The sequence below is a fragment of the Neophocaena asiaeorientalis genome, unplaced genomic scaffold (genome assembly GCF_003031525.2).
Source record: "Neophocaena asiaeorientalis asiaeorientalis breed wild unplaced genomic scaffold, Neophocaena_asiaeorientalis_V1.1 scaffold971, whole genome shotgun sequence".
Classification (NCBI taxonomy): domain Eukaryota; kingdom Metazoa; phylum Chordata; class Mammalia; order Artiodactyla; family Phocoenidae; genus Neophocaena; species Neophocaena asiaeorientalis.
Genome location: NW_020175214.1, coordinates 355,018 through 372,389, shown reverse-complemented (window position 1 = coordinate 372,389; position 17,372 = coordinate 355,018). Strand labels below are relative to the sequence as shown.

General features: G+C 36.5%; 1 protein-coding gene across 5 annotated transcripts in view; it reads right to left on the bottom strand.

The window, feature by feature from the left end:
* Positions 1 to 2,653: 2,653 nt before the first annotated feature.
* Positions 2,654 to 17,372, bottom strand: part of CNST (consortin, connexin sorting protein) — a 115,073-nt gene continuing 100,354 nt past the window's right edge. For 3 of the 5 annotated variants that reach the window (XM_024765320.1, XM_024765325.1, XM_024765324.1), the window contains 2 exons: positions 9,296 to 9,431; positions 2,654 to 6,149 (listed from right to left, as the gene is read on the bottom strand). In XM_024765320.1, the coding sequence (XP_024621088.1) occupies positions 5,944 to 6,149; positions 9,296 to 9,431 (342 nt within the window). In that variant the 3' untranslated portion in view covers positions 2,654 to 5,943. Of the gene's footprint in view, positions 6,150 to 8,769; positions 8,943 to 9,295; positions 9,432 to 17,372 lie in introns of those variants that run through there. The other 2 variants (XM_024765321.1, XM_024765323.1) reach the window with 2 other exon arrangements.

Sequence of the window (17,372 nt, the reverse complement as noted above, 5' to 3'; positions counted from 1 at the left end):
TTGATGCACAAATTAAAAAAATTTTTTTAGGAAGTCCTAAAAAAATGTTTAGTCCTATGTTTTTTCTTTTGTTGTGTGCCTTTGTTGTCATATCTAAGAATCCATTGCTAAATCCATAGTCATGAAGATGTACCCAAATGTTGTATGTACCCCTTATAAGAGTTTTGTGGATTTACCTCATATTTAGATCATCAATCCATCTTGCATTAATCTTTGTATATAGTGTGAGGCAGGGGTCCAAATTCATTCTTTTGCATGTGGAAATCCAGTTGTCCTGGAACTATTTGTTGAACAGAGAATTCTTCCTCATTGAATGGCCCTGACACCCTCATTGAAAATAAACTGGCCAAAGGGGTATGGGCTTATTTCTGGATTCTCATTTCTATTCCATTGGTCTATAGGTCTATCCTTATACCAGCATCACACTGTTTCGATTACTGAAGCTTTGTAGTAAGTTTTGAAATTGGGAAATGTGAGTCCTCCAATTTTTTTTTTTTTTGAGTCCTCCAATTTTGTCTTTCTCTTTTCATGATTTGTTTGGCTATTTGGGTCCCCCTGCAATGCCATATAAATTTGATAATTGGCTTTTCCATTTTCGCAAAAAGGCTCTTAGAATTTTGATAGGGATTGCATTAAATCTGTAGATCACTTTAGGTATTATTGACATCTTAACAATATTGTCTCCCCATCCATAAACACAAGATACCTTTCCATTTATTTCTTTAATTTTTTAATCAATGATTTGTAGTTTTCAGTGTACAAGTCTTCTCCTCCTTGGTTAAGTTTATTCCTAGGTATTTTATTCTATCAGATTCTGTTGCAAATGAAATTGCTGTCTTAATTTCCTTTCTGTAATGTTAATTAATTGCTGGTATAGAGAAACAACCGATTTTCGTGGGTTGATCTTGTAATGCTGCCAACTTTGCTGATTTTATTAGTTCTGGCATCTTTCGTGTGGATTCTTTGGGAGATAATAATTTAGCTGTGGGTTTTTCACCAATGCCCTTTATCGTGTTGAGGAAGTTCCCCTCTAGTTTATTGAGTTTTTATCATTAAGGAAGGTTGGATTTTGTCAAATTTTTTTCTGCGGCAGTTGGAACAATCATACAGTTTTCTCCCCTTATTCTATTAATGTGAGGTATTACGTTGACTTTCGTAGGCTGAACCACCCTTTCACTCTTGGGGTTGTGACAGTCTTTTAAACATTATTTTACCTGGTGTGTGGTGGTATCTCAGTTCTAATTTGCATCTTGATGACTAATGATATTCAGGATCTTTTCATGTGCTCATTAGCCATTTGTATATATATATATTTTTGAAAGGGGTGTTCAAAGTTTTTAAATGGGTTGTCATAATATTGAGTTGCATGAGATCTTTACATATTTTGAATACAAGGCCTTTACTAGATAAACGTATTGTGAATTTTCCCCCAATCTTCAGCTTGCTTTTTCATTTTCCTAACCATGTTCAAAGAGCATGTGCTTTAAAAGTCCAGCTAATCCTTTTTTTTTTTATGGTTTGTGTATTTTGAGTTCTAAGAAATCTTTGCTTACTCAAAGGTTGCAAGGATTTTCTCCTGTTTTGTTTTAGAAGTTTTATAGCTTAGATCCATTTATTTCAAGTTAAGTTTTGTGTTGTGTGAGGCAAAAGTCTAAGGTAATTATATTCCCCAGTGGGATATACAGTTGTTCCAGCAATTATTTGTTGAAGACTTCCTTTCCCCCTTTGAATTGCCTTGGCACCTTTGTAGATCACTGAACACATACGCGTGGATTTCCTTTTGCCATACCATGGTTTGATTACTGCAGCATTTGGTTCTGAAATCTGGAAGTACAAGTCCTCCAGTTTTGTTCTAACAAGTTCACTGACTGTCTTCTAGGGCACATGCATCTCCAAACATTTTAAAATCAGCCTGTCAACTTGTAAAAATTGCTGCAATTCTGATAGGGATTGTTGTCAGGTCTATGGATCAATATTGTTTTCATAAAATGAATTAGCAAGTATTTTCTCCTTTTTGAAGAGTGTTTTGTTGGATGGGTATTATTTCTTACTGAAATGATTGCTAGAATTTACTGGAGAAGCATCTGGACCTGCAGTTCTGTGAGAAAGTTTTCAATTGTGCTATTTAGTGCTATTCAGACTTTCAATTTTGACGAAGGCTCTAGCCAAGCAGTTTTCTACTCCTGGAAAGCCCACCCGCTATTAATGCCACAAATGCTAATTAGAGGCAAAAAGTAATACTCACTAGAATTTTGGCTGGGAGAAAAGATTCCTGTCTATCAAGTTGCTATGCAGGTGGCCTAGAGAGAATTTTACTTTTCCTCCTAAAAAAGCATGACACATGGTAGGGAGGAATGAGCTCAAGTTTCTATCCCCATGAGTAGTAGTATCCTATATTTCTTCATTTTTTTTTTCCCCTTTCACAAATATATTTACCTTACCAGACACTAACTTCTTTAAGCTGGTACCATTTCTTGTTTCGAGAGCCCCAGCACCCAGCTCAGTGCTTGGCACACTGCAGACATTCCAATGTTTGTCAAGGTACAGAGAGTAATAAACACTGTTTGTTGCTCATGGTTCTGAACTGCTCTCGGGGCAAGAGACAAGAGGTTGATTTCAGGACTTACTCTTCTCAGGACCAGGAAGAAGAGACGCCCAGTAGCCTATACCAAGAGAGATTTAAAAGCTACTAGAATTCCTTAAAGAAAATTCCTTAGTACATGAGGCTCACCAAATGTTTATCCTTGAGGTTATTAAAATAGCAGATGGCACTAGAACTTGTGCCATAAACCCTAGATCACTCTTATTCTTTTTGAGGATGGAGGCAACATGATAGAAGATAAAGTATAATGGCTTCAGGAGTCACAAGACCTGATTTAAAGGATGTGTGTTTACTGATCTAAGTAAGCATCAAATGAATAAATGTGAAAACACAATATACACTTCATAATTAAGTATACAAGGGTGAGTTAATATTAACTGAGCCCATAGAAATGAACAGAGTTATACAGGTCACGTTAGTGGGAACACAAATATTCAGTCTCTCTCTGGATTGGGATTAAATGTCACAAAGTCAGCTTCAGCAAAACAGGTAAAAGGTAAAAGATTTCTTTGTTCTTTTCCCACCTTCCTTCTTTTATTTCTCAATTCCTACCCTTTTCTCCACCCTGCCATTCCAGCAAGATCCAATTCACATCTGTCCTTTCAAAATAAGGCCTACCTTCAAATTTTAAATCCTCTTAGCATAATTCACAGCTCAATATAGTAAACCTCCCAGAGGGATTTGATTTTTAAATCTAAAGGAATGAATTTTTAGAGTGAATTTCGGTTGCTGTTTCAGGCAGATGGGGAAGTGTTTTAGAAGCACAGGAGCGTATACGTAGGGAGCTATTAGGCTACCCAAAGTAATCTACTCATGGTGCCGGACCAACTTCTGAAGTTATTTTACTTTCACTTTAAAGCGGTTTTTCTCAGTACCCAAGGGGTTCAAATAAACTCTCTGAGACATTTTTTTGGTATAGATTTTAAATTACAAGCTTGATCTGTTACCCTCAAATACAGTTCTTAAGGAAGATTAGTTACAAATAGTTGTCAGTGCTTTCAAATGACAGAAAAAATTACATTATAGTAAAACTGGATGATTTTTTTATGCAAGAGATAACAATTTCTCTCATCACCAGATAGAATTACTCCAATTCATGCAATAAATGACAATTACATTTTTAAAAGTTGTCCTAATTTTTCTAGTTGAGATTTCATGCCTATTTTAAATCAAGACATCAATATGCTCCCGCGCTCACCTCACCCTCCCTGGGAAGCAGTGAGGACACACGTGCTTCTTCTGAGGCTCAACTGGACTCCACAGAGTACCAAAGTGTTATCTCAGTTCTTTCACCTCAGTGTGAAGGTTCCCAGGAAACCTTCCGTTTCAGAAGTAATGGTCCTGGTGGCCAATAGGAAAATATGACATATAGAGTTTTTAGGACTTCAATAGTGACCTAAAAAGGTGAACAGGAGGGAAACTTTGACTTATCGTCACATAAAACCGGCAGAAATCAGCATCACCAAATTTCTGTAACTAGAAATCATGAGGGTAAAACAGAAGAGGTTTGTCTCTGATGGGGATGTCCCTCACAGTAGACTTTGTGAATGTCTTTTACAGAGCCACATAATATAGTACCATCAACATTTTACATATTTATATACAATTTGAATACAAATTCTTAAAATTTATAATAGAACATTAAAATAATCTTCTAATAAAGTCAGCCTTAAGTATAAGGAATCTAGATTTCAGTATCTTGTACACTTCTAAATAAATATCTTTGATCTATAATCCTTGAAAATATTATAGTTTATGGTGACATGACACAGACAAGTCAAACAGTATTATAAGTAAAAATAAAACATCAATTTAAAAATAAACAAGCCTAAAACCACATTGAGCTGAAATTATAGAAAATCAAAACACTAAGTATACAGTAATTAAATATCTAGCATTGGGATAACCAGATGCATGCTAAATGACACAATTTCAACTTCTATAAAAAGTCCTTTAAAAATCATAAGTCTAAATAAATAAGCAGAAACACAAAGGGAGGTACTGTACCAGCCAGTAACAACCAGAAAGAAAACTCTCTTTTTCTTTCAAATGATCCTCACAGAAAAACATGAAATAATAGTCATTTCCAGAAAACTATAGTTCACGTGTTTTGTTTCTTTTAGAATGCTGCCAATGATATAAAAAGCCAAAGCAAGGCTTCCTAATTGTTAGACCACTGTACCTTAGAAAAGGAAATTGACAGATTTAAATAAAAATCAGACATTTGCCTATTTAAGATATGATTGAATTTTTGCCTAATGACCTCACATTAGGTCTAAATCAAGCCCATGATATGAATGCACATTCAAGCATCTGAATGTATGATCTGTTAATACTGAATTATATATGATGATTTAATTTCATTTGCCCAAGTATTAGTTTATTTTACATAAGGCCAGAATTAAAACATCTAGAGCAGGAACTAATACCTTATTTATCTTTATAGAAGGGTTCTTAGATTCTCAGAACATAATAGGTGCTCAGTAAGTATTTATTGAATCGAGATGAATCCAGCATTTATTATATCAGGAAGCACTGAATCCACGATGAAGCTGGTTGCCTGACACTCAGAGGGAGCTCTTTAATTTTACCTCTAGGCCTGTGATTAATTTCTGGCTAGTTAATGAAGTTAACTGTCACAGATCTGTCACAGTTTCTTAATTCAGGGCCAAGATTTGTACCGTTCATCTGTTCCACAGTTAAGCCTTCTTGAAAGTTTTGTGGCTGCACATCTATAGTCATGTTGAAAGAATAATCTTTGTTATTCTACGCTGGGTTTTTGCTTATGATAACTGTCTGAAATACACAAGCACACACACACAAACATAATCATTTCACAAATGGAAATCAGGAGAGTGCCCAAAGCCTAAATTACATAGCTCCCAAGGTAAACTAAAAAAAGACATTGAAACTGTAAGGTAACTCTTTTTCATTACACACAAACTTATTGCGTGATGGCTGGAAGCAATGTCTTTGGACAAACGGTTATAAACCACAAGTGTCCTTAGCCATTAGCCTGACAAGGTAGCCCAAAATGGTTTGGCTCCAACACTGCCCTGTTTAATTCTGTAGCTCATTACACTAGGAAACAGCGAGGAGGAGGTGGACATGCTCTCCAAAGACCATTCCTTCCATCCACAGTGCTCAGATCAATATCTGTATCATCATGTGGATTATTCTGAGTTCCTCTGTTTTGCCAGTTAAAGCTGCTGTTTCTGATGTTTGTGGTTCCTCACTGGGGAAGGGAGGCGCATGTTACAGAACTCTTGAAATAAAAGCTATTTTAGATAGTTTCACTCTTTGATTCTCATGGCCAGCATGCCTGTCCCTCTTGAATGCTGCTAGGAGAGGTAGATCCAGTGTTTAAGTCCTGCCATTCCCTGCAGTAACTTAGTGTAATAGAAATCCATGTTGTCTGCAAAGTCTGTACAAACAGGTGACTCCGTGTCACCAAAAGTGCAGTATAATGCAGTTCCTCCCACACTAAGGAAAACCGTCGCTATGCACAGCAAGACCAGTAAAATACAGGAACCACCTCCAACTTCATCTGCAAACAGGGAAACAGAGTAAGGTTAAAACTGACACAAAATTAATGCCTAGTATCTGCTGTCTGCTCACTGATTAAGATAACTAGATGTTTCTAATATTAGTCCTCTATGGATAGTCACTGACAGGAAGCTAGGACACCAATGACTATACAAGGACCTATAAGTTACCATAAAGATATATACTTGTAGAGCTTGTGAATGCTAAAATTAAAACTAGCTCATTTATACAATGAATATAACCATTTCCATAAAAAAAGAAGAAAAAAATGGCAATACTTCTCTGATGTGCTCATAGCATTATTTTAGAGTACAAATTATATATAACCTCACTATTACAGTATCTTTGGAGTTCACATCATGGGACCACCTTAAAGCAAAGTCAATTTGATATTAAACAAACAAGCAAAAATGTCTGAGTGGAATCTTGCATCTTAGTAATACTCAATTTTATCTTTCAGTGGAATAGTGAAGTTCTAGCTAGTACAGTAATTTCATTTCTTAAACAACTTTGGCAGGCTTGTTTTTAATAAAAATGTCCACATAAGTCTTCCTATATTGAAGAAAATAACTACTCTCTGTTGAAAGTCTTAATGATCACTCATAATTAAAGAAATATTAAAAATATTTGGAAAAGACTAAGAAGTTTTATGATCAGCATGATGAGGGTGTACCAAAACCTTCTTGGAAGGTAATCTGGCAGTATCTATTAACATTTTAAATTAATTTATCATCCAGCCTGGGGAACTTTTGAGAGTGAAAGAGTGTTAAGTGAATGCAGTGCTGGGACAATAGGTATAAACAAGAAAGGACTGCCTGAGGCCAACTGGTCCATATGGTTCTGATCACCTAGCCTAGCAAATCCACTTTCAGGAATTAAGCCTACAGATCTGCACAAAACACAATAGCATATTTACAAGCATGTTCACTGCAGCAAAGTTTGTTATAACATAAAGTTGAGAATAACTTAGTTATTCTAGTTACAATGGAAGAGTTAAATAATTATGGGAGATTCATATCATGGAATACTATGCAACTGTTTTACAGAATGAAGTAAATTTAATACATTGTTCAAAGAAAGATGTCCAAGATTGATGGTTAAATTAAAAAGCCGTGACACAACGGTATATAATGAACCATTCATGTTAAAAAAAAAAGGGCACATGTGTATGTACACACATATACATGTATATATACAGAATGTGTTTTGAAAGGATGGTAAGAACTTCAATCAATACCTGGGGGAAACCCCCAAGGGAGGGAGGGTTGGGAGCCTTAAACTTTCTACTTCATTATTGTCTAAGTTTTTTCATGATTAGTGTATATTACTTTTATGATTAAAAAAACAAATTTTACAGAACCCAATATAAACCAAATAGAATTTATTTGGAAGATTTTTACAGTAATATGTGAATATATTCTCCCCATAAAAATTTAAACATGAAAGTATCTAAGAGTCTAAGGGACTCTTCCCTTTTACTCCTACCCAATCATATTCCCCTCTCAACCAAGAGGTAAACACTGTTAAATATGGTGTGTATCCTTCCAGATCAAACACATGTGGTTTCAGGATTTTTATAGAAACAGGATTATGTAATTGTATTGTCCTGTGATTTACACATTTACAGTTTAATAGATTTTAATAGTTAATAGACATTAATAGATTTAATAATTTATACTTACCAGAATTTTTATACACACAAATAAAAAGGATCATATCATTCATGTTGTGTTTCTTGGGGTTTTTTTTGTTTTTGGTCAGTTCAGTATTTTTACCATCTTTTCTCTTTTTGGCATGATTCCCACCCACCCTCTTATCTTTGTTAACAATCTAGTTTATGTATTTTTCTGGGTATTTCTTCATTCTCATATATTTATATACGAACATTTAGATACAATTTATTTTAAAACATCTATTTTGTTTTAACTACATGCACTGATAGTATTTAGAGCTGTGCTGTCCAACATGGAAGCCAGGAGGCACAGGCGGCTACTGAGCACAAGTTACGTGACTTAGTGTAAGACGAGATGGCTACTAAGGGAACTAGGGACTGTCAGTTCTAAATCCTGGGTTCCGCCTACTATGTATGCAATGATTCAATACCAATTGGTACAAACAAAGAATTGAGCACTTTATCTGGAGAGGACTGTGATAGTTACAAGCAAGGTGCAGAGGTAAAATGAGGGGTGGGAACAGATTATTTCCAAGGTTCCTACCAGCTTTATAACTGTAAAAATTTAGAAACCTCTACTGCTATCACTTTATGTCATATTTAGAAAGCATATCTACACGTTGACACTGTTATTTTAACAATGCAGTTGTTTTATAAACATGAAAAGCATACTGACAGGTTCTTGGCTATATTTCTACTCACTCTGATTTACCTAGGCCTTAGACAAATTTAACCACCACCTTAAATATAAGCCCAGGAGGAAAAAAATCAAACAATAGCAACAGTGTTAAACTGTACTCTTTTTTTTTTTTTTTTCGGTACGCGGACCTCTCACTGTTGTGGCCTCTCCCGTTGCGGAGCACAGGCTCCGGATGCGCAGGCTCAGCGGCCATGGATCACGGGCCCAGCCGCTCCGCGGCATGTGGGATCTTCCTGAACCGGGGCAGGAACCCGTGTCCCCTGCATCAGCAGGCGGACTCTCAACCACTGCGCCACCAGGGAAGCCCTAAACTGTACTCTTGAGAGACACCTCTTTCTACAGAGTCAAGAAGAAATCACCGAAGAGAAAATATTTGTAATCCATAAATATTTTCCACATCAGTCAAGGAGTATGAACTGCCACTGAAAAGAAGACAAAAATAGCAGGCTCACTAAAAAACAACAAACAAAAACTAGAAAATAAAACACGAAACAAAGAAACTGAAATAAGCTCTGAAAATTGAGGACTATCTGTGGGACAGGAAGGCAATGAGATGAATTTTGCAACTTGCTCACTTATTTGAGCAAAACAAATTGCTTAGGAATTTTTTAAGAACTGATGATAGTTTGATCCTCTGTGTTTCTTTACAGAAGATAAAGCAACTAAGTCCACATATTCTTTACAAATCCTGTTACCAAACACCTTATTGTATATTAATTCATTCTTTCAGCAAACACTGATCAAATCTGTGTTAAACACAGTCTGAGCACTTTACCTTGATCTAAGCTGTCGTCTATTTCTTGGAATCTCACTCTTCGCTTAGATGGTTTCTGTTGCATCTGGGCAGGATGATCTCCTACAGTATTATTCCTCTTCTTTAATATAGAGACCAATCCTTCAGCATGAACAACCTGTCAGAGATTGTAAGCACTGTTTGTTATATTATGGCAGGACATATCAGTGATGTTTTACATGTAATGGTAAGAAGGCTAATTCAGTTCAAGGGGTATCTGAAGTCCTATTAGAGGTTTCACCAATTCCTATAGAAAAAAATCACAGTCGTCAAAATCTAACAGAATAATACTTTCTCTTGTCTTCAGGCATTGCCAAATACACATATCTAAAACTCTGACTGCTCTTCTAAAGCCCTGAATTGATTCCAGGGCCAGGCAGTGTGACACAGCATGGACTGGAAATCAGGCCTAGTTTATCCTCATTTATAGCTCCGCATCCCTGTTAAGTCATCTATAAAGTGATTCTTTATGGCCTCTCTTTGCTTAACCATTAGTCCTGGGTTTTGCTTTGTAACAGAGGCTGCTTTTTTCATTCATCAGCAATTTTTAAGAAATGAACATGTGAGACTTAAAATATATTCGATACCAACTTTTAACATCAAAATGAGTGTTGTTCTTAGTTCCTCTGAGAAACTACACATTTACTAAATAATGTTCTAGTGCTCTAAGTGTCTTAAGGACTTCTCTTCTAGATTATCTCTTAGACCCAGTTTACTAGGAACATATTACCCTGTAGTATGCAGAGGGTGGCAAACTATGGCCACTAGGCCAAAGGCCTGCTGCCTAGTTTTGCAAATAGAATTTAATTGGAGCACAGCCAAGGTTACTTATCCACATATTGTGTATGGCTGCTACAACGGCAGAATTGAGTACAGACCAAACTATTCAGTATTTGGCCCTTAGAAAAAGAAAAGAAATAGAAAAAGACTTCTATTATTTCTTTAGTCCCCCTGCTACCCCTTTCTATGCTGTCTTTCCAGTTTTCACTTGGGACACCTATCTTCTGCCTCCACCCCACCCTTTATTTAGGAACAAAGACAAAACAGAAACCCTTGCCATTTAGGAGTTAAAAGACTCTGAGGCACAGGGAGAAAGAGAACAGAATCAGTTGGTAGAGCCAACTGGGAAGCTGGAGGCCTTACCATAGGCCCCCCTAGGCAGTAGGTTGATTCACTGAAGTTGACTTGTGAGTTGCCTGCTTGAACAAGCTGTAGGTGATGACATAGGTGGGCATTGTGGCCCATTGTGCTGATGTCAGTGACTTGCTGGTATCTGATCACTGTAAGCTGAGGACTTCCTGTAATGTCATTTATCGGATCAATGGTATAAAATATTTAATATGACTTCCAGTTCCAGCCAGCCACCTCTGATAATGAGCTATACATAAACATTACAGATTCTATTAGTTCTTTTTATAACTCAACGCTTTTAGGGCCAAATAACTCAATATAGTCTTCTACTGGGCTTCCCTGAACATGGGTCTATAGAAACCATTATCTCAAAAAAAAAAAAATAAGTTAGCAATTTATTCTTTTTATAGAAAATACGTATTTCAGATGATGTAGTTCTTCTGAGAAAGCTAAAATACTTTAGCGACATTAAAATGATAAGTACAAATTATGCAAAGGAATAGTTTTTCAAATCTTTCATTAGAAAGCAACAATATTAAAGACCATCTTTATACAGCAAAGAAAAATGATTTTACAAGTACCTTGCTGAAACTGGGTACTTGAGGAAGGGAAAGAAATCCTAATAAGTTTCTAAAGAGCAAGACATGGAAAATGGAAATTAATTTTAATGAGTATATTACTACTAAAGATATATCATTGACTTTTTAAATTTTTAGTAAATGTAAAAAAAAAATAGGAACTTTTCATAGATTCATTCACTATCTATTTCATTCCATAAAATAGTACATTTACCAGGAGTGAATTCACCTACCATAGGTGTTTTGAAGTTGCTTTAACTACTTAGAAAAAACAATCCTATTAAGAATAGTTACAAAGACAAGCTCCAGAGTTGCATTACTGTTAACTGTATGTCTTTATGATCTGAGTTTTGAATCTATAAATTCAAGAGACAGACCCAATAATAAATCCAAAAACACTGCAAATATGAATAAATGGATGTTGAAAGACCAAGAGAAACTCTCAAAATCATCTGGAAAGACACAGAATGTGCTTCCAAGACCTAGAAGCTAGTCCTAGTGCAGCAGCTGTTAGGCCCCTACCTTACCTCCTGCTTGCCCTAATCTGGTGTGTTGGGCTCCAGAAGTCATATAGTTAAGGGATACAAGACTTCCCAAGTGGCCCCATCTTATTTACTATGGATGGCAATGAACTTTGGCAAATTTTTGAAAAAGGGAAGAAGTAAGAGTATGAGACATTACAGTTGTGTGGGATGAGCCAACATTTTATCTTGACACCCTCCCCACTCAACCCTTAATTCCTGGCAAAAAATCTATCCACAGCCTTTACATGCTTTTCCTTTTTCTCTCCCACCAAGAATCTTTTGTTTCAGCAGGCCTGCTCCAGTGTCTGAAGTGAAGGAATGCGTTCTTTTCCATTATTTCCTTTCAGTCTTATTCAGGGATCTTCTCCAGGGATCTTTCTTTTTTTAACTGCCCTCTTGTCCTATAGTTTATAGGGATGGTGGGACCAAGTTTAGGCATAGGAGATGCAAGCCAAGGGGGAAACTCTTAGAAGACAGGTGGGTGCGGTCCTTTCTGTTCTGACAAGAGTTTGGGGCAAGCGTCTTAGAACCTATCCCTAGTACAGAAATTCCTACTTATCATACCAAGACGGTCAAACAAAAAGAAATGACTTTGGTACAGTTTACCTTAATTTTATGGTAGAAGGCAAGTAAGTTAAAACAAAGTCATGGTCTTAGTCTACAGTCTCATTCAGAAGACTGCCAAGTGTTTCTAAGTAGGTTGGGAAGTTGAGTTAGGGCACATAGAAATGTGTCTTCTCCAAACTACTTTTAAAAAACATTTCTATGCCTTTTAATTTTTTAACATAATGTCAATATTAAAAGGTTAATAAACTTTAAACCTCAAAAAATAAAGCTTTAAAAACTAAATTTAGGGAATTCCCCGGCAGTCTAGTGGTTAGGACTCCACGCTCTCACTGCTATGGGCCTGGGTTCAATTCCTGTTCAGGGAACTAAGATCCCACAAGCCGCATGGTGCGGCCAAAAAAAAAGTTAAAAAAAAAAACCAAACTAAATTTAGTTTCCCACTTCAATTACCAAATTCCTTTCCTACCAAAACAAAGTATACCAAGCCTTTACACTGAGAACAAAAAGATTGTCTAAGCTGTAATTAGTGTAATTGTTACTGGTGGTACTCTATGAATAAGTGCAGAATTAAAACAAATAATGAAACATCCATCCGACCTAGCCCTGTATATTTATAAATAAATAGCTCTTCTGCACTTCCCCCTCAAACAGCAATGATCATCTTAAATAGCATTTTAATAATGATCTGTTTGTAAAAAACAGAATTATTCTGCAACTCTGCTGGTACATTCAGAGAGGCCTTGCTGTTAGATCTGCCTCCTCAAATTAAAGGAGAAAATAGATACCAAATAATATTCTTTTACTGATCAAGGCTTTACTCAACCCAGAAACTCACGGTTGGTAAGTTTTGCTTGGTTTCCAGATAACTTGAGAAATAACATTCATAAATCATATTAGTATATTATAAACAGCTTAAATGCCAGCAATTTCACTGTAGAGAATGAAATTCCGGTCATTCAATGTCAAATTTTCCAGTACTATTCTTCACTGAAAGAACAAGTCATGGTTCTCTGCCTGGTCCTTTAGGTTTGGGCTCCATAATAAGAACTATGATTTAGTGAACCTGCACTTTATGTAAAGACCTTTACATAATATTTCATACTTAATCTTTACAACTCTTATTATACAGGCATTACCAGTCCTATTTTACAGATGAAGAGGCCAAGCTGAGAAAGCTTAAATAACTTGCTTACATTTGTAGCACCAGTTATGGGCAGAGTTGAATACTAACTCAAGATTAAACCTCTTGCCATTTCCCTAATGCGAAAAGATCTTATTTTCTATGAGTATTAAAATTTTGCTTAGTGTCATTTGTTATAATACATATTACAATTCAAATTAGATGAACAGAACTTTCAAATAAACCTAATAAGTTTCTTTTGTCTTTCCAAAACACTTTATAGCAATAAATCCTTATCTTATATATCACCTGAAGTAAGAGATACTTAAACTAATGGCTAAAACCATCAGTCTAGAGACACTGGGGAGAAGGTTAGATGAAAAATCCTGTGTCATTCAATAATCCGAAAGTACATTAATGTCATGGCTTCTACTATAGCAAATTAATAGAACAAGTCACAGCAGGAGCAAGAGGAGGCGGCTAAATGGAGGAAAGCCATCTTCTAGAAATAACACGACAGTGCTCTCTGGCACTACAATGCTGCATCTTAGAACACGACAACATGGAGAGTAAAAAACAAATGATGATGAAGTACATTGATATTGAATTTTTCAAAGATAAATTTAAAAAGGAAAAAAGGGCGCATGCGTGGTCTTACCACAATGTCAGCGCCTAGTCCACAGTGAGGGTGACAAGAAGTTAGCTTCCTTAGGACCAAGGAGGCAACCTCGCACTTGCAGGAAGACTTGTTGCCCCATCCATAGGGAGGAATAAGCTTCCTGTTACGGCTGCAACTGCTAAGAAGCCAGCCTTGCTGTGGTTTCTCCCAGACATTTTATAGATACCGTGTGGCTGACAGGGTCTTGGTGCTCCAGTCGGGTGTCAGGCCTGACCCTCTGAGGTGGGACAGCCGAGTTCAGGATATTCGTCCACCAGAGACCTCCTGGCTCCATGTGATATAAAACAGCAAAAGCTCTCCCAGAGATCTCCACCTCAAAACTAAGACCCAGATGCACTCAACGACAGCAAGCTACAGTGCTGGACACCCTATGCCAAACAACTAGCAAGACAGGAACACAACCCCACCCATTAGCAGAGAGGCTACCTAAAACCATAATAAGGTCAGAGGCACCCCAAAACACACCACTGGATGCGGTCCTGCCCACCAGAAAGACAAGATTCAGCCTCATCCACCAGAACACAGGCACCAGTCCCGTCCACCAGGAAGCCTACATGACCCACTGAACCAACTTTAGCCACTGGGGCAGACACCAAAAACAATGGGAACTACGAACCTGCAGCCTGCAAAAAGGAGACCCCAAACACAGTAGGATAAGCAAAATGAGAAGACAGAACAACACACAGCAGATGAAGGAGCAAGATAAAATCTCACCATACCTAATAAATGAAGAGGAAATAGGCAGTCTACCTGAAAAAGAATTCAGAATAATGATAGTAAACATGATCCAAAATCTTGGAAATAGAATGGAGAAAATAAAAGAAACGTTTATCAAGGATGTAGAAGAATTAATGATGAACAAACAATGATGAACAACACAATAACTAAAATTAAAAATTCTCTAGAAGGGATCAATAGCAGAATAACTGAGGCAGAAGAACGGATAAGTGACCTGGAAGATAAAACAGTGGAAAGAACTACTGCAGAGCAGAATAAAGAAAAAAGAATGAAAAGAACTGAGGACAGTCTTAGAGACCTCTGGGACAACATTAAACACACCAGTATTCGAATTATAGGGGTCCCAAAAAAAGAGAGAAAGAGAGGAACTAAGAAAATATTTGAAGAGATTATAGTTGAAAACTTCCCTAATATGGGAAAGGAAATAGTCAAGTCCAGGAAGCGCAGAGAGTCCCATAAAGGATAAATCCAAGGAGAAACACGCCAAGACATATATTAATCAAACTATCAAAAAAGAAATACAAAGAAAAAATATTAAAAGAAGCAAGGGAAAAACAACAAATAACACACAAGGGAAACTCTGCAAGCCAGAAGGGAGTGGCAGGACATATTTAAAGTGATGAAGGGGAAAAACCTACAACCAAAATTACCCTATCCAGCAAGGATCTCATTCAGATATGACGGACAAATTAAAACCTTTACAGACAAGCAAAACCTAAGAGAATTCAGCACCACCAAACCAGCTTTACAATAAATGCTAAAGGAACTTCTCTAGGCAGGAAACACAAGACAAGGAAAAGACCTACAATAACAAACCCAAATTAAGAAAATGATAATAGGAGCATACATATTGATAATTACCTTAAATGTAAGTGGATTAAATGCTCCAACCAAAAGACACAGACTGGCTGAATTAATACAAAAACAAGACCCATATATATGCTGTCTACAAGAGACCCACTTCAGACCTAGGGACACATACAGACTGAAAGTAAGGGGATGGAAAAAGACATTCCATGCAAATGGAAATCAAAACAAAGCTGGAGTAGCAATTTTCATATCAGGCAAAATAGACTTTAAAATAAAGACTGTTACAAGAGACAAAAAAGGACACTACATATGATCAAGGGATCAATCCAAGAAGAAGATATAACAATTGTAAATATTTATGCACCCAACATAGGAGCACCTCAATACATAAGGCAAACGCTAACTGGTATAAAAGGGTAAATCGACAGTAACACAATCACAGTAGGGAACTTTAACACCCCATTTTCACCAATGGACAGATCATTCAAAATGAAAATAAATAAGGAAACACACACTATGAATGATACATTAAACAAGATGGACTTAATTGATATGTATAGGATGTTCCATCCAAAAACAACAGAATACACTTTCTTCTCAAGTGCTCATGGAACATTCTTCAGGATAGATCATATCTTGGGTCACAAATCAAGCCTTGGTAAATTTAAGAAAATTCAAATCGTATCAAATATCTTTTCCAACCACGATGCTATGAGACTAGATATCAATTACAGGAAAAAAATCTGTAAAACATACAAACACATGGAGGCTAAATAATACACTACCAAATAACCAAGAGATCACTCAAGAAATCAAAGAGGAAATCAAAAAATACCTAGAAACAAATGACAATGAAAACAAGATGACCCATAACCTATGGCATGCAGCAAAAGCAATTCTAAGAGGGAAGTTTACGGCAATACAATCCTACATTAAGAAACAAGAAACAAACAAAAAAAAGAAACAAGAAACATCTCAAATAAACAACCTAATCTTATACCTAAAGCAATTAGAGAAAGAAGAACAAGAAAACCCCCAAAGTTAGCAGAAGGAAATAAATCATAAAGATCAGAACAGAAAAAAATGAAAAAAAAAATGAAGGAATGAATAGCAAAGATCAATAAAACTAAAAGCTGGTCCTTCGAGAAGATAAACAAAATTGATAAACCATTAGCCAGACTAATCAAGAAAAAAAGGGAGAAGGCTCAAACCAATAGAATTAGAAATGAAAAAGGAAAGTAACAACAGACACTGCAGAAATACAAAGGATCATGAGAGATTACTACAAGCAACTTTATGCCAATAAAATGGACAACCTGGAAGAAATGGACAAAATAAACAGAACAATCACAAGCACTGAAATTGAGACTGTGATTAAAAATCTTCCAACAAACAAAAGTCCAGGACCACATGGCCTCTCCAGAGAATTCTATCAAACATTTAGAGAAGAGATAACACCTTTCCTTCTCAAAATCTTCCAAAATATAGCAGAGGGAGCAACACCCCCCAACTCATTCTATGAGGCCACCATCACCCTGATACCAAAACCAGACAAAGATGTCACAAAGAAAGAAAACTACAGGCCAATATTACTGATGAACATACATGCAAAAATCCTCAACAAAATACTAGCAAACAGAATCAAACAGCACATTAAACGGATCAGACATTCACAGAAATATAAACAAGATGACAAGGCAGAGGACTATGTAGCAAATGAAGGAACAAGATAAAACCCGTCATGAAATGCAACAACATTCGCATTATAGGGGTCCCAAAAGTAGAAGAGAGAGAGAAAGGACCCGAGAAAATACTTGAAGAGATTATAGATGAAAACTTCCCTAATGTGGAAAAGGAAATAGCTACCCAAATCCAGGCAGCGCAGAGAGTCCCAGGCAGGATAAACCCAAGC